Consider the following 23,797-nt stretch of genomic DNA (forward strand, 5'->3'; position numbering starts at 1 on the left):
ACCCATCAAAACTGATGCTTGTGTGAGAGTTCAAAGCTCACATTTGTCATCATAAATTAGGTATGAAGGGGGTCCTCACTATATATTGTACTGGTATATGTTCTTTCACATATACGTCGCCAACAAATATACTGTACGAAGAAATATGAATTATACATGTATGTCAAATATTTTATATATACATCATGTGCCTCATCCATTGTTTTATACTAAGATTGTGTGTACCTTAATATGTTGTAGTGTTAAAAGCATCTAATATACTTTTAGTGTACCGGACGTACAGTACAAGTAAAAATCACCATAATACATAATAAAAGTGTCCTGCGTGTTAAGTTTCTAGCTCGCCAAAATACGTCAGTGGTAGAAACTTAACACTTGTAGGGAGCTTTTAGTACTTATTATGGATATTTTTACAGTATACTGTAGATGTTTTTAACACTACAGTGGTCCCTCGGTTAACGAGCACAATTCGTTCCAGCAGGTTGCTCGTTAACCGAAACCATTGTTTCAATGGGTTTTTGGGTAATTGGTTCCAGCTCACCGAAAATTGCCTAAATTCAACAAAAAAGGTAGTCAAGTACACTTACTTTGAGGTGTGTATGTAGAAGGCTCCTGGATGATGATGATGATGGGAATTAGAATGGGGGTGGAGGAGAAGGAAGAAGAGAAGGCATTGGGGTGGAAGAGAAGTCACCCCATGGCACCATTTCACCCATAAAATTTTAGTTCACTTGGTGTAATTCAAGATTATTTTCTTTAAATCAACACTGCACTGCATTATATATTGTCAATATGTAAAATAATTTTCAAAATGACCAATAATTTGACTGGAAACACAGAAAAAAAGCGTTTTTGTTGAAGAGTCTGAAGCAAGATGTTACCTCCACTGAAAAGACAGAGAGACTGACGCCTGTATGGTGTGTTGACAGGCTGTTTGGCACGCTAACAACTAGTTTCCCTGTATTGTACTTAAATTATGTTAAATAATTGTTAAAATGACTAAAAAATTTAATACAAGACTTTTAAAATTATTGAATAGTACAAACTTCTTGATATTTACTAAAATAGTAAGGAATTTAAGCCCTAGAATCGATTACTGTATTGGCGGACTAATATGACAGCTAGTGTGCAAACGAAAACATGTTGAGGGGCGCTCGTAAGGAATTCATTAATCGAGGGAATGCTCGTTAACCGAAGTTAAGAATATTATGGAAGGTAATTCATTAACCGAAATTTCGTTAACCGAGGGATCACTGTATTTGTGTCATATTCAGATACACGTGGACTTAATATAAAACAATGGATGATGCAGATAATGTTCTGTAAATGTAAAATAAATGAAGTACAGTTACTGTATAATGAAATTTTCTTCCTCTATTTGTTAGCAGCATATACAGGTATGTGAAACTACACATATTGGTATAACGAGGGACCCTTGTACCCCTAATTACATTCATTCTTATGGGGAAAAATTCCTCATTATAATACATTTCACTACAAGTCGCTTCTCTCTGGAAAACATCCCCAGCATATATGGAGGACCTTGTATCTCAAACGATAAATTTTCTTGGAACATGCCAAGTCCAATGCAGTACAGAAACCAAAATTTTAATGCAACACAAAAGATAACAATTAAAAGAATAATGAATATAATTAAGTCAAGTGAAACAAGGCTTTCAAAAAGAAGAAAATCTTCCACTCACTCAACTGTGACTGCCTCAAACTCAGCCTTTGCCAATTACTTGTGAAATTTGAGCACATAATGCATTCTTAGATTGATCTTTTTATACTGAGACCAACAGCAATTAATGAAGATGCCATTTTCTGAAAATTGCCTTCCACTTGTACTACTCACACCTCACACACAAATCAAGTAATTATTGGGGTTCTTCTCCTGTGGAAGGTACTGTACCAAGAGCGGGATACAACATATGCAAGATTATGCCCACACTGTATATGAGTGTACATCGAGAAATGTTGCACAAACGTAAGTAGCTTCAGACCACTCACCAAGATATGATTTTTCTACTTAAGTTGCAACATAGTTCCACTGTCACTCTTTGTCCTTTAACCTTGCTATATAGCAGAACAGCACTTAGCACTCGTTAACCTTCCTCTGAGGAAAGAAAATAATAATAATTAGTAAATAGTTAAAACATGGTGGCTCACAAAAAATTTACCATAAACAAATAGTTTTTGGGTCAGCGTAAACAGCCGACTTTGTGTCTCACCTACACAATGACAGAATAACAACGAAGACACCATAAGACACATCTAACCAAGAAGCACTCTACAGATGACATGGACTTCACCTCTGAAAACTGTACAGCTTTCTACTGAACACCATTCTTACATTTCAAAGCTCTCTAATGCATTAAATCAATCATTTCAAAATAAAAACCCTGGTCCAACTATATCAAATAAATCCTTATTTCACATACATCATAATTTCCACAAATCAATCAACCTAGTCCCCACCCTTCCTTAACTCAGGAGATAGGTCATGAGACCAGATTCCCATGTTCTATGTCTTTCCCCCTTGCTTTGTTCTGTTCAGTTGGCTAAAGAGTGTCCTAGTGTGTGGACCAAGATATACCAGCTCCAAGATTTGTCTTTTATTTCTCCAATGTGGGATTTTACTTTATTTACCAGTGTGACCATTACACTTTCAGAATATCATCTACATACTATCAGCTAACCTCTCAATGTAATTGTTACATTCATTTATTAATGCATTTTTTTCTTTAGTATTACTGTATGTACATTTAAAAGATGCAGACTAAAAGGGGGAACCATCTGTCCGAAAAAGCCAATTGTTCTTATCTTCCGACGAATGTACTAAATTTATAAAAACGATAAATAATATAAAAAAATCACCTAAATACAGTACTGTATTTTATGGCATTTGAGACGCACCCCCATTTTAGCAGGCAGGATTTAGGAAAAAAACCTTTGTGTGTTTTCCTCCTGTAGCTATAGTTTTCTTAAAATAATATACTATACAGTATACCAGTAAATATGAGGAATAAATAAAAATAATACCAATAAGTAAGTTACAACAGAAAATACCGAATTACCAAATCAGTAAATAAAAGTCGAATGAAAATTTAACAGTCACCATTTGCATACACACCCTGCTTCATCATATGGCAGGGAGCAAAGTTCAGTTGATCCCTGGGGTGCCTAAAGTTCAGTTGATCCCTGGGGTGCCTAAAGTTCAGTTGATCCCTGGGGTGCCTAAAGTTCAGTTGATCCCTGGGGTGCCTAAAGTTCAGTTGATCCCTGGGGTGCCTAAAGTTCAGTTGATCCTCGTTCCCTGGGGTGCCTAAGTTCAGTTGATCCCTGGGGTGCCTAAAGTTCAGTTGATCCTGGGGTGCCTAAAGTTCAGTTGATCCCCTAAAGTTCAGTTGATCCCTGGGGCCTAAGTTCAGTTGATCCCTAGGGATTCCCTAAAGTTCAGTTGATCCTGGGTGCCTAAAGTTCAGTTGTCCTGGTTCCCTCCTGGGGTTGCCTAAAGTTCAGTTGATCCTAGGGGCCTAAAGTTCAGTTGATCCCTGGGGTGCCTAAAGTTCAGATCCCTGGGGTGCCTATTCAGTTGATCCTGGGGTGCCTAAAGTTCAGTTGATCCCTGGGGTGCCTAAAGTTCAGTTGATCCCTGTTCCCTGGGTGCCTAAAGTTCAGTTGATCCCTGGGGTGCCTAAAGTTCAGTTGATCCCTGGGGTGCCTAAAGTTCAGTTGATCCCTGGGGTGCCTAAAGTTCAGTTGATCTCTGGGGTGCCTAAAGTTCAGTTGATCTCCTGGGGTGCCTAAAGTTCAGTTGATCCCTGGGGTGCCTAAAGTTCAGTTGATCCCTGGGGTGCCTAAAGTTCAGCCCCTGGGGTGCCTAAAGTTCAGTTGATCTCTGGGGTGCCTAAAGTTCAGTTGATCTCTGGGGTGCCTAAAGTTCAGTTGATCTCTGGGGTGCCTAAAGTTCAGTTGATCCCTGGGGTGCCTAAAGTTCAGTTGATATCTGGGGTGCCTAAAGTTCAGTTGATCTCTGGGGTGCCTAAAGTTCAGTGTACTGTATTCAACCTAAAAATTGAAGATGAGCAAAACAAAGCTGATTTCCAGTTTAAGTGAATGGTTATAATTGAATACTGTGAACACCAGTCATTTACTTCCTGGTTGAAAAGCATTTATATTTTCTTTACATGTATACTAAATTTTATTGAACCAATACTGTATATATTTTTTTACCTATGATGCTGAATTTTTATATCCACTCTTCCTTGTAATGATTTCTCACTGTACAGTATTACTACTAATTTTCCATTTCTTGATGAGGGTTACAGTGTGCAGTATGTATGAGTAACTGCTAAAACACTGATGCTATCCTACTGTTTATCACCAGCCTACCTCTCACATTTAATGATCTTCCCGAATCTCACCAGTGGAATGAGGATGTTTAGTAAGTTTAATTAAGTGGCTATTTGCTACACGGAGACACATGAAATTCCAATAAATAGCATGGCGAGAAACCATTACAAACCCAGAAGAGACACTATTTGTCACTCATCACTAAAATTTACCTCATGGTTCTCGAGTGTCAAAATTGTAAAATAAAATCTTTAAATAATAACACATACCACATTCAACAAATATAATGGAGCTTGTTCATATTATCAGACATCAGAAGGAGAAACCCAAGTTCATAGAATTACCCATCAATTTATTTTTGTTCCAGAAAGCTAATCATCTAAAGACCCATGTAATCAAATTAACCCACCAATCTAAAATAAAACAAACACAACACGTTCAATAAACAAATGAACTCACCAGAACCTGAAGAACATCCCGAAATGCCTCAGGTAACAAAGACTTTCGTGTCTGTCACTCGGGTCTGTACAGGATCTCCTGTTATCAGTTCATCCATACCATTCTGCAAAAAAGAAAAATATGACATCAAAATTTTTTGCGATAACCTTTTGCCTGCAGCGCAAAGCTGGGTGTTTTTGTTGGAGTAAACTAGATGACTATTGCCAAAAGAAATATGAGAAACTTGTACCATCACCACCACCACCTTTTTACAGCCATTTTCCATGCTTAAAAGGGCAAGCTGTGATTACGTGATGGCAACTCTCCATGCTACAGTCTCTTGCAGCCCACCAGTTAAGGAGTTAGGTAAGGTTAGGTAGGTTTGGATGGCGCGATCAACTATGTATTATTTTGGTTATGGATAAAATGCGAGAAAAGTGTCATAGAAGAAAATTCTCTTTATTTTGTCTAAACTTACTATTAAATACAGCTTGACAGAACCTATTTAAACACGTACAGTACTCAGTCCATACCGGTATGATACCACAGTCCAACTGCCCAACATACTCTGAACACATTCACAGTAATGCTAGTGTCCATTCTCTGTATTATACTTTCATAATTAGACCTTAGATTATTTAAAAGTAACCTGTAGATGTCAGTTGTATTTCATTAAGTAAACTTGGTAGATAAAATAGAACTTAGTTGCATCATGTAAGTACAGTTCAAATGTTACTAATTATATTATATATAAGCCAGATTGGCTTAATGCAGTAATATAAATGTTGTAATAAAATTATAAAATATACTGTTTGGCCTGTAAACAAAAAAACAACAATAATAAAATGTTTTTTGCTCCATGTATTTTTGTGTAAAAAAAATTATTAAAATTATGAATGCATTTCTTTTTTCTTTGCATCACTACTTACAATCATTCTTGGCCTTCCCTTAGCTCTCCTCCCATCCACAATAGAGCTTATGCATAACTTGACGCAGTTGGTCTCCTCCTTTCTCTATGCCCAATCAATTTGAGCCTACCTCCAAGAAGACCTCACCAATACTATACTTTCAATACCCAGCCATCCTCTTAACACTGAACCATCTTCATTTACAAAATCCCCATTATACATCTCATTAATCAGAGGTTTACTGTAAAATACAAAAATAATAATAATAATCTCACCTGTAGACCAAGTCCTAGATTGTCCATCATGTCTTCTCTGTTAAGTAGAAAATAAATAAATTAAATTAACCACCATCAAACACCACACACACGCTAGTATTTCTCGTTTCTGTTCATCCTTTCACTAAATTTCCCAACACAAATGTATGAATAATACAAACCAATTTGCATTCTGAGAAGCAATGTATAAAAGTCCACATAATGCAATGTTAACGCTGTAATCATGTCTTAGGTAACTGGTATTACAATAAGAAATGACTAAAGTACATTTATATTTGGTGAAAAGTGCTGGGTTGGTTAGATACTGAAAGAATTTTTAAATATTAGCTAATACATCATAGGAGACCAAGGAATTCAATAAAAATATAAATCCCTGTAACTTATTATGGCCATCTACAAAACTGTACAACATATTCAAAAAATTATCAAAACTAATATACTGTAAATGGCTCATCCAAACAGATGATAATACTTTCAGTACCACAATCTACTGTGTCTGACTCTGTAAAATGCCAGAAATACAGTGTATTATGGGTGGTTCATTCACATTCTGCCAAGTGTGGGTCTGATCTGCAGACCACTTTTATTTTTTTATTTTTACAAGATCTTTTGAAGTATCTAGGATCTTGTGAATGGTACTTAATAACTCTCTGGCTGTTGGAGCATCTAAACAACACAAAACAACCACCAATCAGCCCATTAACTTATAGTAGTCATATATACATCCACAATAATCCTTACCCACCAAGACAATTTCCTCTAGAGTAAGAGATGTCCCACACATTGAAAGCACTAAGGGGTTAAGAACACTGCTGAGACAATTAACCCTTCTCCATCAAGATAGTCTTACCAGTATAGACTACTCAGCAACTCACCTCGATTGGTTTCTGTCTGAGTAGTTATTATTGCGGTTGTTATTGGAGCTGTAAAAGGGAAAAAAAATCCACTTGTGGAACCGATATCTAAAATTTGAAGGAATTGGCAATGATATATCCATACTAATGGAATTTTTAGTCTTTCTAACCCTGTAAGTTTTTCATCCTATTATAAACAGAAACAAGAAAATATGCCATGCAGATCATAACTTTTGTCAATTATAAAAAGGCATTCATGTTAAACCAAATATTTTTTTCACCTGCCTTTTATGGTATGGAAACATTTAGGCTGTGTTGAAATTCATATTTAGATGCATTTGGGAGTTGGTACCAGTTTACATTTTCTTGAGTAACAAAATTTCTATGACAACATTAAATGTGACTTCTTATAAATCAACATGTTGTAATTGTAATATTTTCTTTCATATATAACAAATTAATGAATATAACTCAAACTTCTCAAGTGATAACTGCCTTTAAAATGTTTCACTCTGGTTAGTGCATATACAGTATACATGTACTGTATACCCAATTCTTAGGAACAGGCATCATTATCAACTGCTTTAGCTTGTTAGTTAGAATGGAGGCAATGAAATGTTTCAGATACAGTAAATGGAAGCAGGAATATTAGCAAATGAAACAATATAAAGTATGATGAATTGAGCCAAAAAATTCTTGGAGGGAAAGAAAGTACTGTACATGATGCATTATCAACTACAGTACAGGTTATCCCCCAATCTACGACCTCTCCATCTACAACATTCCACTTCTATGATGGTGATATATTAAGACCTCCCCCTATCTGTACTCTCTATGCAAGTGTGAATATATGTATAAATATAGGTAGTAGGCAGCAATCAAACAGGGAGGTACTACCACCTGGGAAGATATTGGAAGCATAATGTGTTGTCTAATGGTAGATCCTGCTGCCATATGGCATCACAAAAATTGTGACCAAGTCCCACGTTGCTGATCTGACTTTCTGCCTCATTTACACACAATTGGAGGGTCTCAATTATCTCTTACCATTGACAACACAACACACATACAGTAAAAGTCCAAAAATCCGGATGCCAGAAATCTGGACCACCCAAGAATCCAGACTTTTCGAAAACTTTTTTTTTAGCGGGCTTTTGTGTGTATGTGCGCATGTGTGAGCGCCACAGCTGCACAGTGACAACAAGCGACCACGTGGTCGCCACTTTAAAACGAGCAATCAAACTGTGACAACATATGGAATTTTGAGTCCAACTCTTTCCATTTACAGAGTACTGTACAAGCCCATAATAATGGCTCCTAAAGTAGATAAACTTCGTTGTGTGAAGAGAAAGAAGAACACGTTGAAATTGAGTGACAAACTTGAAATAATTAAGAAACTAGAACGTGGTGTGAGCAATACTGTTCTAATGGAAACATACGACATTGGAAAGTCTACAATTTATGATATAAAAAAGGCAAAGAATAAAATTCTAGAATTCACAGCTTTTTCTTTAAAACTGCTCGTTTTGATAAATGAAGCATGTTATATTTGCTAATGAATAAACTATCAAAATGTACCTGTTCATCTCTTCTTTACTCCTCCTTAAATTTGAATTTTAAAAGTACAGTACTGCCTGAGAATCCGGAAAATCCGAAAATCCGGACCGACCTAATCCCCAAGCAGTTCGGATTTTTGGACTTCTACTGTATATTGTTTCTCGTTTTTTATCTTTTTTTTTCATTTTTGTACTTCTTTATGGTTTTATTATTATTACTGTACAGTGTTATTATTATTATTAATATTATTTTATTTTCAATTTTGTATTTTGTATTATAAATGTTATTTACTATAAATTATTATTATTTTTATTATATTCCCCCACCCCCCCAGGCCCCGATGTGGGTCAATGAGCTGTGCCCGGGTGGGCTAATTTACTTACTACCTAAACACACAAAAAAAATTAATATAAAACTATCTAGATGAAAATATGGACTAAAACCATGAAGGAAAGGCTAAGTCAAAGTTTAACATAATGACATTTGCATAGATGTTGGCTGTGTGGCCTCAAGCCTCGCCATAGCACTGCAGCCCAGCTGAGACGCTGCTTCTGCTAACCCTTAGCAACGGGGCTACGACACTCTGTGACCCCCATGTTAAAGGAATAATTCACCTTCCCAGCTATATTTAAAATCCTTATACTAGGGTACTTCCAGTATTTATTGTTAAATTCACTGTACTGTGTGCCTAAGTTTGGGGCCAAGAACACATCACCTTTTCCCCCCCCCACAAGATGCCAACTTCCATATCCAAAGATTCTTTATCCATGGCATTCTCAAAGAGGATTTATTATATAGAAAAAAACAAGATCTGGAAATAGAAATACATACCATGCACTGAGGAATAAGGGTTTATCCAGGTGATATGGACACGAGAATGTTAAGTAAAAGATTTGCAAACCGTAATGGATGGACAGATCAAGTGATGAAACAAGAAACTATTCATTTGAGTGTATACAGTTAGTGTGAAGTGATGGGTCAAGACATAATTGTGGCCTGTTTGCTTAAGAGGAGCATTCTCTGTTTAAATAGTACAGTCCTAATCAAATAATTTAAGTCTGAATAACAAACCAGAGAAGTGGAAGCCATAAGTACAGCAACAATAAGATTGATTGATTTATGGAATTCAGGCTCAAAGCCGCGCACTGACCCCAATAGGCCATTCAGCGCTGTATGACCATTACGCCATGTCCCTTACATAACAACCACATCTTATTTAAACAATTTGAAAACAGATGATGTTTCATCCCTCAGCAGAAACAATACGGCATACGTCTAATGTTGCCATTCAAACATGCTGTAACCATATCAAGGGAATATTGAGGTTTAACCTACATGACGCTAAATCCTCTAATCTGACCTCTTAAACCCAATGTTTAGTATCCTTATGCATGTTACCATAAATTCTAGTGCTCCGTACACCAATCCGAGTCAATGATGTGTACAAAATTTTCACAAATAAACATATTTTCACCCTTCTTTACATCTCTGTACCCGTACCTTCTGCTCCTCCATTTTTGTTAAGTCTCCTCATATCCACTCTTGGAGGCCTTTTTCTGCCAGGTACAGAATGGCCATAATCAAGAACAATGAACTTTCCCCCAACTCCATCACATCTGTCATATAAATTCTAACACATGCCCAGGTCACCACCTACAGTCCATGCACAATCATAAAAATGTATGATTGTTGACTTAGATGATGTCATTTACAGAATACAATAACCTTTGCTGAATCAAAACAACATTTCAATGACTAAATAAAGGGTTATACACGGTAATGAAGCAAGTTTCCTAATTAAACTTGTATCAGCTCCAAAGTCCACATTATCAAATTAAGTTCAAGCAAGCACACTTACTGTCCTTTATGGAAGCGTCCCCCTTCTCCTCTTACTCTATTCATGGCATGCCGATGTCTGGATTCATGAAGGTACTTCTGTGTAAGACAATAATGATTTTTTTTAACTTCATGCAGTAGACGAGAAAGTGAATCATAATTAACAATTTCACTCCACAATCTGATAAAAATCAAAACTTAACACTGTATTTACTTTTCGTTCCTTAGGTATTCGGCCTTCACCCTCTAACTTTGCTCTGGCTTGACGTCTTTTAAGAATTCTGTGGTACTGCTTAGCATTAACATATAGGGGCTCTTCTTCCAGTAGTTCAGGACCAGGAAGTGGTATTCGCTGTAGTTGTGCCACACCTCCATTCCCAACCTAAAACATTTAATTCATACTTATTCACTTAAGAACAAAGATTTCATTATGAAATTCAAGTTTACAAGAACAAAAAGTTTCAAGTCTCTGCATTTCATTTATCCCTTGTAAACACTTGCATCATGTTTTGACATGATTTTCCTGCCTTGTGAATTCTTTATTGATTAAATTAATAAATAAATAAATAAAGACCATCTTAGTCTATTGTACTAAGGCAATTAACTGTTGAACATTGTTATCTTTTTTTTAACATACCTTCATTTTATTTTTTTAGGTGGTCAAGCCTCCATCCAAACACTCTTCCCGTTCCACACACAATCACTACCCCTGCAACACTAACATAGTATAGCCATAAGCTTAACCCTAAACAGCAGGGAGCTTTTTGCACAGAAAATTTGCTCTGATGGTAAAGATGGCGGTTTAAAAAAGTGGGTGTCATGCAATTTTCAGATTTCCTGGACAGTAGGCCTAATGACTTGGACAATGTCACGAGCTCTAGCTTTGGACCTGTTTATTTATAGATTCATCGTTATATTCTCATATAATAATAATAATAATAATAATAATAATAATAATAATAATAATAATAATAAACGGTTTATTAATAGAGTTGCAGCCGGTGGCTGAAAATATACAGACTTACATTTGATTTAGACAATGATATTATATGCATTGAATACATTTACAGGGCTGTACAGTACATAAATCAGGAGTTGTTTATTATTTTAACAATAGATGGGATGGTGCTGTTCTTATATCTATCAGTGCGGGCTCTTATGGGCTGAATTTTGTTGTAGTGGCGGACTGCGCGAGTTGGGTGGGGGGCTGCAGGTGGCAGGAGGCGGCGATGACGAGGGTGGTGCAGTTGTCCACTGCCAAACCTTTCCAGTGCTTGGTGGTTGAGGTCACTGAGGGATGGCATTTCCAGGGTGGAGAGAGCGTTGGTGTAGCCGGAGTATTCTGCGCCGAGCATGATTCTGCAGGCCCTTTTCTGTACCTTCTCTAGCTGACGTTGTTGGGTGGAGTTGAGAGAAGACGACCAGGCTGGTGACGCATACGTTAGTTTGGGGAGAATAAAGGCGTTGTAGAATGTCCTCAGCTCTGGCGTGGGTGTCCCAAGTGACCTAAGTCGTAGCATGTAGAGACGATACGAGGCTGCCTTGACTGTGTTATTTACATGGGCCTTCCAGTCAAGTTTGTTGTCTATGGTTACACCCAGGAGTTTGGCAGACTGCACCAGCTGGAGAGGATGGGCACCCACTGTGACTGCTGGGGCTTGCACTGGAGTGGTGGCGGTATTGATGTGCATGACTACGGTTTTGGTGTGGTTGATGGTGACCTTGTTCTCCGTGGTCCATGCCTGTAGCCTGTCCAGGGTGCCTTGTAGCGATGAGTAGTCTGGTGCGGTGTTGTCCACTGAAACTCCCACAGTGCAGTCATCCACATACTTCCACCTGTGAGGAGTGTCCGATAGAGCGTCGTTGATCAGGATGAGGAAGCACAGTGGTCCCATCTTGGTCCCCTGGGGAACACCGCAGGTGAGGTGTTGGAATGTGGAGACCAAGCCCTGATACCTCACTGCCTGGCGACGTCCACTCAAGAAATCAGTGAGCCATGAGACTAGGTTGGTGGGCAGCCCTAGTGCAATAGCCTTGTTGATAACAGTGCAGTGATCAACAAGGTCAAAGGCCTTCCTGAAGTCCACAAGGGCAACGGCCAGTGATGTCTTACGTTTCTGCAAGTTTCTGTGCAGAAAATCCAGAAAGCTCACCAAGCAGTGTGATGTAGAGGAGGTCCTCATAATGCCAAATTGCTGTGGATCAATTGACTGATAGATACTGGCAAATGCCCACTCTGATGGTGTATGATTCATCATAAATATTATAACAGCTTCAATAATAGAAAAAATAGTACAGTAAAGCCTCCGATAACAACGGTTCAACTAACGAAGATTCATATCTAAGACCCTGGTTAATTTAGGACCAAATTAAATTTACGCCATTATTTTCTTCGTATTTACGACAAAATAAAAAAATATACACAGGTATTACATTTTCGTATAAATAATAACTAAATCCTGATTAAAAAAAAACACGCCTTGTGCACGGAGGCTGCCAGGCTTGTTAGTGGTGACGCCAGCATCACTAGTACGTATAAACAATCGCAGCTGGCGGGCCCTTGTTTTCACGCATCTGAACAGGAAAAGGAGAAAAACTTTCTCCGGTTTCTTACAGCATTCTTGCAACACTATTCAACATGGACAAGAGAGCAAGTGATGGTAGTGTTGTTGCAAAAGCCAATAGAAAGTGTATAAGCTTAGCCGAGAAACAAGATGTGTAAAAACGATATGAAAAAGGTGAGAGGTCTATGGATATTATAGGGAGTAAGCAATGAACATATTTTCTGAAGTGGATCCATTAACAGAACAAAGCATTAAAATTTATATAAATGCAAATGACCTTTGCATAAAGATGTATAATGAGAAAAGAATGCAGCTGAGCAAGGTTCTTTCGATAGCTTTATTATTTGAAGGCCTAAACCATCAACTTCAGCTACACCATCAAATTCAGCATCATAAGCAGTTTCAACAACAGCTTCAGGTTCAGTTACACTTTCAGCAACAGCTTTATGAAAAGCTATAGCTTCAGCCAGAGTTGAACCTGATGATTTCGCCATCTGAGTAAAAACTCTCACAATATTCATTGGCTGTCCTTATGTTTTAGACTTTACCACCATTGGCGAGTAGAATTTTTGTTTAAAATTCATAAATATTATTTAAAACGTATATGAACAGTAAATAAGTGTTGCTTTCATTTTCATATGTAGAGAAATGACGATATGTTTTCACATGTACACACTTACTGTACATACGTTGGTGTTCCCAATCGTCTCGCTTTATATTTTTACCATTAGTGGTTAGATACTTCTAGTGTTCCATTTATTAACATTAAATAACATTACTTAAAACATACATACAGGCATTAAATATTTTTACATTAAGTTCACTACAGCTACAACCAGGGTCTTATTCATCAGTTTCTTATGTAGAACCATCGTCACTCACGAAAACAATGCCGTCTTGTCTCCTCGCGTGCGTTTTAATATTCTACTTATTATTAATGAATTGCATTGTTCATTTCACATATATAAACATTAATTCAATCACATACATATTCAGTAATGAACAATAATGATTCTTTTGTACATATTCTTAAGATAAATGACATGTTTCGTTGAGTGCGCACGTATACATTGGCGTTCCACTATGTCTCACTTTTTTCTTTAATATCAGTGGTTACTTCGACTGTACATTATACAACCTTAATTAAAATATACATATGTTTTATATCGATTTTACTATAACAACAATCAGGATCTTATTTTTTTTCAGTTTCAGGTGGATAACTGACATTACGGGTGTAAACACTGACAACAATGCCGTCTCTTATCCTCGTGTGTGTTTTAATATTCTACGTGTTATTAATGAATTGCATTGTTCATTTTGCATATATAAAGATTAATTCAATCAAATACATATTTAGTAATAAACAATAATGAATCTTTTGTACATATTCTTAAAAAGATAAATGATGCGGTATCCTTAAATGCGTACATATATGTTGGCGTTCCCAATCCATCTCACTTTTATTCTTTACCATTAGTGGTAAGCTACTTCTATTGTTCCATTTAATAACATTAAATAACATTACCTAAAACATATATTCATTTTTTTTACAGTAATTTTACTTAAGCTACAACCAGGGTCTCATTTTCTCGTGTAGAACTATCGTCCCGGACTCCCGGCTGTAAACACAAACGAAAACAATAGTGTCACATCTCCTCTAATGTGTGACCATATTATTATTCATTTATATTGTATAAGGTGCATTCAGAAACATTATTTAAAGAATAGAGTTTTCAATTTTCATTAGTTGTATTGTTTTGGGGGGAAAAGAGGGTACAAAGCCACACAAAAGAAATGAAAAGGTCACACAGGGAATGCATCTCATTATTATTGCTTAATTTTAATGGTAATTAATGATTTGCGATGCGATGATTCACTTTACACTGCAATATTGGAGGACCACATTACCGTCGCTATTCGAGGCTTTACTGTACAGTGGTCCCTCGGTTAACGAGCGCCTCGGTTAACGAGATTTCGGTTAACAAGTTACCTTCCATAAGATTCTTAACTTCGGTTAACGAGCAATCCCTCGATTAACGAGTTTCTTAAGAGCCAACCTGAACATGATTTCGCTTGCATTTGGCGGTCCACCAGCTGTAGTATTAGTCTGCCAATACAGTAATCGGTTCTAGGGCTTAAATTCCTTACCATTTTAGCAAATATCAAGAAGTTTATACTATTCAATAATTTTAAAAGTTTAATATTAAATTTTTTACTCATTTTAACAATTATTGAACATAATTGAAGGTAATTAAACTAGTTTTATGCACGCCATCCAGCCTCTCAACACACCATACAGGCGTCAGTCTTTGTATCTTTTCAGTGGAGGTAACATCTTGCTTCAGACTCTTCAACTAAATGCTTTTTTTCTGTTTTTGAAGCAAATTATTGGTCATTTTGAAATTTATTTTACATATTGACAATATATAATGCAGTGCAGTGTTGATTTAAAGAAAATAATCTTGAATTGCACCAAGAGAACTAAAATTTTATGGGTGAAATGGCGCCATGGGGTGACTTCTCTTCCACCCAAATGCCTTCTCTTCCCCCTTCTCCACCCCCATTCTAATTCCCATCATCATCATCCAGGAGCCTTCTACATACACACCTCAAAGTAAGTGTACTTTTCTACCTTTTTTGTTGAATTTAGGCAATTTTCGGTGAGCTGGAACCAATTACCCAAAAACCCATTGAAACAATGGTTTTGGTTAACGAGTTTTTCGGTTAACGAGCAACCTTCTAGAACAGATTGTGCTCGTTAGCCGAGGGACCACTGTACTGTCTATTGTATTTAATAATTTTACTTGAAAATAAAAGGATAAGACGTATGGGAATAGTACATCAGTGTCACCATAGTGGAAACTCTCAAACATGCTATAATCAAATTTACTTGGCGAACCTATCAGTTTTTGCAATCTCACCTTCGCGCTCTGATTCCCGTAATAAATAACTAATTTTTCTAGGTGTCAAGGCAACACTACTGTGGTGAGGGGTATTTCTGTGATATGTCACTGAAAATCCAAGATACTTCCTACATGGCAACAAAAAAACCCTCATGTACTCCCCAAAACAAAACAAAAATTTAAATATGTTTACAAGAAATATTGTTTGTTAATTACAGAAATGCCACAATTCATGAGATTTGATTTATGAAAATGTACAGAAAAAATCAAACACTGATTTACAAGTAAAAATCCTGAATTTATGAGGTAAAATATAATAAATCAAAATATACTTAATTACTGTATTGCTGCTTTTTCACTATCAGAATTAGCTATTTACTTACCGGTATTTATTTCACTAACTTATTTCATAATTCTCACACACTCTTAATATTGTTATGTCTAAAAATAAACTTTCAAAGTGTCATCATTTTCCTACAATTATAACCCAACTTACTCCTATCTCATGTTATGACAAGTAAACTCATCACTGAACTGATACCTGTAAGAACCTTTGATGGCGCTCATACAATATCCTGATTTTTTTTTTACTGAAATTTTCTCATTTTTGCTACATTTAAGCACCACTACCAATAAACATATTTCAGCTACTGGAATAGCAGTGTGTTGAATGCACAAGCAAAAAAGATAGAAAAACAACTGTCAGTCACTGTTGGCCAATTCCTCCACTGTTTTACCTCATCTCTTTTCAAAATTCTGACACTACCATCCAATTCCTTTCTCCTAACTCTACTAGCCAGTGATCCTGTATCCCTGAACATAAGCAGCAGTGTGAAATCCTGAAACAGAACAATAGTAAAAAAACAAATCAATCCCTGTATGACAAGCATCTTATTCCAACAATGAAGGTACATAATCAAACTTACCATGACAACATTTGCAAGATTAGTCTGTACTGTCTGTGTTGTCTGCTGGGCTGTTTGACTCTGGTTCTGTGGTACAGTCCCACCTTGAGAACTTGCTAACTGGATTAAGTTACCTGAAACATTCAGAACTTCACACACAAAACTAAGATTAGTGTACGATTTACTTAATAAAATCAATACACATTATTCCTTCCACTAAGAAAAAGAATGCAGTTATTTCCCAATTAGCCAAAATCCCCAGTTCCCAGAACTCTCCAATAGCTGGAAAAGAAATTGTGCAGGAAAAATTCTAGGAATGGGAAGTTTCCAAGATAAAAAGCAGATGCATTTTCCGTAAAAATTTTGAGAAATTCTCGGCAAACTTCTCCATTCTGGTCATGGGAACAAATATTCCGGTAGTTCCAAGAGCTTGCATCAAGCTCTTACACATCCCTATGTTTCAGACGCATAGGTGAGCTAACTGGACAGGTAACTTGCGCACTTTATTCATATTCTGCTGCCATTGTAAGAGTTGTTCCCTCACTAGTTGCTGTTTTTGCATACAATTTGTGTTGTGCATTACTGTACCAAAACACAATCAGCCAAAAATACAATGTTCAGATGTAAACAGTGATAATAGTCATGTATACTGTACATTCATTAAGTGTGAAAGTACCATATGTAAAGGAAAGGGGAAACACTAGGGCACCTTAGCTTTGTCTTTATTCAGAACATCTTCAGGTCAGGTAAATAACATGACACACTAATCCCCCACCCCACCTCCACCACAAATGAAAGAGCTTATATACAATGGGTGACCTGACAATGCATTAGGTCAGATTAGTAATATGAGACCCATTAATCCCCCACTCCACCTTCATCACAAGTGTTGAGACATAAAAAGTGATTACAGTTAACTACAGTAGAACGTCAATATAACACGACATAGGTTCCAAGGTTAAAAATGCTTTGAAAGCCTTGGAGTTAGAAGTAGGATGGATGATTAGTGGGTCCCATATTTTTTACCTGACTTAACTTTACTAGTCACGTCGCCCTTTCTCTTAAGCTCCTCTGCGTGTGTGGTGGTGTTGGTGTGCGGATTAGTGGACATCATGATTATAACCTGATATCAGGTTTAGTAAGGTCACCCTGTGTACCTAAGCCTCTCTCCGCCCATGTAATTCAGTTGCCTCTGAAGATGGCTAGAATAAATACGAAAGCTAAGGTACTCCATTGTTTCCCTTTTCCCTGCTAAAATAAATCCTGGAAAAAAAAAAAAAAACTTTTTTTTTTTCAGGATTTATTTTAGCAAAAAAATGGTGTTTCTAGGCGAGCTAAAACTAATTTTATAGACATTTCTTATGTTTTCTGGAAAGGAATGGAGTCAATCATTATATAGTCAATCATTATAGTGTTAAAATATTTTGTTTAATGATCTTTTATTGAATCAGTCTTGTATATTTTTTTATTAAGGACCATTATGGTACCAAATTCATTTCGCTTAACACAATTAAAACACTCTGTGAATAAAAGTTTATACACTTTTTTGCTAACCATAAATATTTTCACTCGTGACTTCAACCTAACTGTATTGGGAGTGTTTGTCCGTGCGAGATACGCAGTTTAGATTCTCTAAAAACTTTCACCAGGACCCAAAACATTCCGGGGGTGGGCAATAGTGTCTATTTGCGTGCAAGATGCATAATTTAGACTCTCGGAAAACTTTTCCCAGCACAGAATCCAGAAAATTTCCAGGGATGAGAAATTTGTGTCATTACCAGGAAATCTCTTATTCCTGGAAGAGCTGTGCATCAATTACAGTATTCTGGCTAATGGGGATATCACTAACATTTCCAAATTATATACAGTATTCAAAATGTTTTCCCCATTCTTAACAGAGTGACTCGAGCAGGGCCTCTACCAAGTATAGTTATCCTACAACTATATAAATAAATAATCCTACACCACAGGCATTCACTTCAAAAAGGATCCCAGATTTTAAAAAAGAGGTGGAGATGAGAATGGAATCGTGATGCATATTTACTCTCTGATGTCATGAGGCAAACACACCAGGTTGATAATGTGTGCATGGATGCTGGTGTCAAACATATTTTTTTACAAAAATATTTAATTCCATAATTTACAACACATGAAGCACCCATAACTTCGAACTACAGGTTGTACCTCTCTAGTCCGGCAACCTCGAGACCTGACCGGTGCCGGACCATGGAAATTCACCCTTTTCCTGGATAGATAGTGACTTGTGCTTATGCTTGGAAGCACTAGCACCACTTTCTCTGCATCATGGTCTCTTTGAAGACATATTGAAGGGTTAAATGTCGTATAGTAGCTTCTCAAATTTCACGAGTTTTTAATTCTTAACGTATTTTATTGGAACACACAAAAAAATAAATAAATAAAAATTTTGACGGCGGAAACTTGAATTTCGACGGGTTTGAACGGCCCGCCAACGTGCAGATGACGGGCATAATCGTGTAAACAGTGTCATTTCTCTTATGTACAAAAGATTCATTATTGTTTATTACAGAATGTCTTTTTTATTGAATTAATGTTATGTGTGCAAAATGAGCAATACAATTCATTAATAATACGTAGAATATTAAAACACACGAGTAAATGACACAACATTGTTTTCGTTGATTACAAAACCAGTGACTGACTGGTTCTACATATAAAACTGAAGAAAATAAGACCTTGGCTGTAGCTGTAGTAAAATTAATATGGTTGTTTTAAGTAATGTTATTTAAAGTTAATAAATGGAAATAAATGGAACAATAGAAGTAGCTAACGATAATGGGAAAGAAAAAAGAGAGATCGCGTATGCAAGTGTGCATGCGCACACGTGAAAACATATCGTCATTACTTTACATAAGAATATGAAAGCAACACTTATTTACTGTTCATATATATTTTAATTAATGTTTCTGAATTTCTTTTTATTGAATTAATGTTTGTGTGTGCAAAATTAACAATACAATTTATTAATAATACGTGGAATATTAGAGGAGACGAGACGGCTGCCGGCATTGTTTATGATAAAGCTTACAAAACCAGTGACTGATTGGTTCTACATATAAAACTGAAGAAAATAAGACCCTGATTTTAGCTGTAGTAAAATTAATGTAAAAAAATTAATATGGTTGTTTGAAGTACCTGTAATGTTATTTAATGTTAATAAATGGAACAATATAAGTAGCTAACCATTAATGGTTAAAAAAAAAAGTGAGACTGTGCGTATGTAAGTGCGCACATGTGAAAACATATCGTCATTACTCTACATAAGAATATGAAAGCAACACTTATTTACTGCTCATATATATTGAAGGGTTAAATGTTGTACTCTGTATAGACAAGCAGAGAGAGAGAGCAGCCGAACTGCCGGACGTAAACAAACCTTAATTTCCTTTTTTTTTTTTTTTTAAGGGGATTAGCCCACCCGGGCATAAGTCACTAACCCACATTGGGGCCTGAGGGGCAAAAATTTAATACTCCTGTAATAATAATAATAATTCAGATAAGTAAAAAAAAAAAAAAAAAAGCTGCCTATCTACCTATTGGACAAACTAAAATCGTTTCGGACCACAGAATGCCGGACTAGAGAGGTACAACCTGTACCACCAAGGTTTCAGGCCTACCAGTGTTACCTACCGATATAACTTAAAAATTAAAACACCTGCCATGCAGGTGTTACATAAATTTTATATTTGGCCCTGATGCTATTAATTTCATAGTTTAGCCCATTGTTACTGGACATAATGAGAATGCCAAGCTCAGACTCGGATAATTTCTGTCCCACCTGTAAATAATTAATGAAAATCCTTATTTTGATGGTGGAAAAGCAGCACCCATGCAAGTGGAGGAAGTAATGTTCAATAAAACTGAGGTGATTTCAATTACATTAAAATTTGGAGGCAGTGATGGGAGAGGTAAACAGTATAGACAAACGAACCAAGAGATGGAAAACCCAACTGAAATTACAGTCTTTACAAGAAGGCTATACATGTATCTATAAGTTCTTGTGCTACAATGGCTGGAGGCTGTTAGGCTTAGCTGAGACTGCTTGAGCCACTCTGTTTCTGATGGGAAATTTCACATAGCACAGAGATAAAAAATACATCTGTATGACAACATATGGCAATATCCTAATTTATATCAGTCAAAGGCAGGAAATTTCAGTGAAATCTCACCTGTTGGCTGCTGTTGAATTACGTTTCCCTGACTATCCAATTGAATTGGATAGACCAGGGCCTGACCATCTGAAGTCTGGATTATCTGTGCTTGTTGTGATGACCCAGCAGGAACACTAACAACATGATTGGTTCCCTAAAAAATAAAAGTTTAAGATATGAGGAAATATATGCACATATTTCCATAAGCTGGTTTAGCCCTTCCCTATCACTTATTACATTTATCTTGCAGCAGTCTCCCCAATATTGCCCTGCTTATTTTGAGGTTCTTATACTACGTATCTACCTAACAAAATAGCAATGACTTTTAGATAACTTAGATTCTTGCAGAAGGATGGACAGTTTATGTTAATCGCAAGTTTCCACAAAAAGCATAGTGAATTCTATATTCTGTACTGGAATTCATGGTCTTATTAAATCACATAACTGAAGGTGTACATCTATTTCAGCATACTCTTGTTATGGTTAATGATGCCGAAACCTTCTTAAGCACATAGCTACTGTACAACTCGCCTACTTCCCTACCACTTTGCATACAACTTCACATAAAATCCACATAGTAAAACAAGACCTCTAAAACTAACACCACATACCTGCTGGATTGTTTTTACATACAAATTGAAAATCGATGATCTAAGTCAATGCAATAAACAGTACATACTGAAATATCACATTATAGGAATAAGTGAATTTCTACAACAGTTTTTCCAAATTCACAAGTTTCAATTCAATATTAATAACAGAGTACAGTAGTAGGATACATGAAGAATTTACCTGTAGTCCAGAAGCTGGAACAACTTGAAGCTGCTGCAGTTGTTGAGTACCACCAGCTTGTGCCACCTGTATAGAGCCTGAGCCACCCACCGTCTGCAGCATCAACTGCCCACTAGGTGTTTGAATGATGTGCGCACCCTACAATACATAACACCTGTTTTATAATTATTAAATAACCTTGTCCAAGAAATTTCTATGGCAGTGTATTAAACTATTCTTGAGGTTTCTTAGCCAAAGTTAAATCAATACACTTTATTGCTGTTGAGGAACACTTCAAGAAAATGAGAAAGTATAAAAAATAAAATCTGTAAATGCGCACAATAAAATGAGTCAATACACAAATATCTTAGGTTAACAGAAATATTAAAACTTTCTAAATAAAAACAGCCACCTCTTACCATAATTTTATTTAGGGTACAGTATTTTTCTCTTATTCTAAGAAGAGTAATATGAATGATTAAGTATTCTTTTCACCATTACATACTATTTATTTGTCAATAATAACATACTAGCATGATGATAATACACTAAAACCACTCATGTCAACATAGCTAATACTGTACAGTTTGAGGTTTTTAAGTGGCAGTTTAAGTTCGAAGCATATGTCAAGTATGCTACTGGTGCTTGAACTAATGAGCAATCCAAATGTGTCAACAGAAATTCAGCAGACATCATACCTTTTCTGTGAAGAGAAGATTTATATGTGGCCAAAGCATCCCCAGAGATGGAGTGACTTCAGACAACAATGTTAATTCAATAGCTGTACCTGTTAGAACCTGGCCGAACAGTCTGGGGGGTGGCTATGAACATCAATGAACTCAGAAAAAAATTGGGCAAATATCTGCAGCAACAAAACTACATATACAATACAGTCTAGGTCAAAAAGGGGAAGTAAAATCAAGAAAAGGGAAAACTTTTCAAAGAAAATTATATTACATGAAAATAAAATTCTGTTTGGTTCTGCCAGGGGCTCATTTTTTAAGATTATACATTAGGAGAAACCGTAAAACAAATATAACCAGGCACCGGAGACCATGTTCTTGTTTTAACCCCCGAACAGTAATTAGTTTAACATTATTTCAGTATTAGTACCATACATAATGCCATTACTGCACCGTACAAGTTTTATATAATACAATCTTGCAAAGATGCGTGAATAATATTTGGATTGTGCCTTCCAAGTCATTTTTGAGTTGCCTGAAGCCCGCCCCCCCCCCCCGGATAATTTTCACATATTGTACATTCTTTCAAGTCATATGAAAATTTTCAGATACAGTGGTCCCTCGGTTAACGAGCACAATCCGTTCCAGCAGGTTGCTCGTTAACCGAAAAACTCGTTAAGCGAAACCATTGTTTCAATGGGTTTTTGGGTAATTGGTTCCAGCTCACCGAAAATTGCCTAAATTCAACAAAAAGGTAGAAAGGTACACTTACTTTGAGGTGTGTATGTAGAAGGCTCCTGGATGATGATGATGATGATGATGGGAATTAGAATAGGGGTGGAGAAGGGAGAAGAGAAGGCATTGGGGTGGAAGAGAAGTCACCTCATGGCGCCATTTCACCCATAAAATTTTAGTTCTCTTGGTGCAATTCAAGATTATTTTCTTTAAATCAACACTGCACTGCATTATATATTGTCAATATGTAAAATAAATTTCAAAATGACCAATAATTTGCTTGGAAACACAGAAAAAAAGCGTTTAGTTGAAGAGAGTCTCAAGCAAGATGTTACCACCACTGAAAACAGTAAGGAATTTAAGCCCTAAAACCAATTACTGTATTGGCGGACTAATACTACAGCTGGTGGACCGCCAAATGCAAGCGAAAACATGTTGAAGTCGGCTCGTAAAAAACTCGTTAATCGAGGGATTGCTCGTTAACCGAAGTTAAGAATCTTATGGAAGGTAAATTGTGAACCGAAATCTCGTTAACCGAGGCACTCGTTAACCGAGGGATCACTGTACAGTAAACATATAGGATATACCAAGCACCCCAAATTGTTTCTAAATTTTCAAGATAGACATGTTTCTAACATTGTTCACCAATTATGTTACTCCATGTACTGTACTCTGGTACACTCCTGCCAAAGAAAGTTTTGCAACTTTTGAAATTATTGGAAAAAATTTATTTTTATCATTGATTTATATTTATTACTTGCACTTTAAACTAGCAAATGATATGCCACTATGAAAACTACATGGTTAGGGCAACATTTT

The 23,797-nt window shown here is 36.4% G+C and overlaps 1 protein-coding gene across 4 annotated transcripts in view; it reads right to left on the minus strand.

Moving 5' to 3' along the window:
- Positions 1-2,010: 2,010 nt before the first annotated feature.
- Positions 2,011-23,797, minus strand: part of LOC121873527 (nuclear transcription factor Y subunit alpha-like) — a 28,055-nt gene continuing 6,268 nt past the window's right edge. For 3 of the 4 annotated variants that reach the window (XM_042377125.1, XM_042377126.1, XM_042377127.1), the window contains exons 3-10: positions 21,582-21,719; positions 20,808-20,943; positions 16,621-16,748; positions 10,439-10,606; positions 10,247-10,323; positions 5,978-6,014; positions 4,816-4,918; positions 2,011-2,116 (exon numbers count right to left, since the gene is read on the minus strand). In XM_042377125.1, coding sequence (XP_042233059.1) covers positions 4,844-4,918; positions 5,978-6,014; positions 10,247-10,323; positions 10,439-10,606; positions 16,621-16,748; positions 20,808-20,943; positions 21,582-21,719 — 759 coding nt within the window. In that variant the 3' untranslated portion in view covers positions 2,011-2,116; positions 4,816-4,843. The remainder of the gene's footprint in view (positions 2,117-4,815; positions 4,919-5,977; positions 6,015-10,246; positions 10,324-10,438; positions 10,607-16,620; positions 16,749-20,807; positions 20,944-21,581; positions 21,720-23,797) is intronic. The other variant, XM_042377128.1, reaches the window with a different exon arrangement.

Source organism: Homarus americanus, unplaced genomic scaffold (assembly GCF_018991925.1).
Source record: "Homarus americanus isolate GMGI-L3 unplaced genomic scaffold, GMGI_Hamer_2.0 scaffold30858, whole genome shotgun sequence".
NCBI classification, from domain to species: domain Eukaryota; kingdom Metazoa; phylum Arthropoda; class Malacostraca; order Decapoda; family Nephropidae; genus Homarus; species Homarus americanus.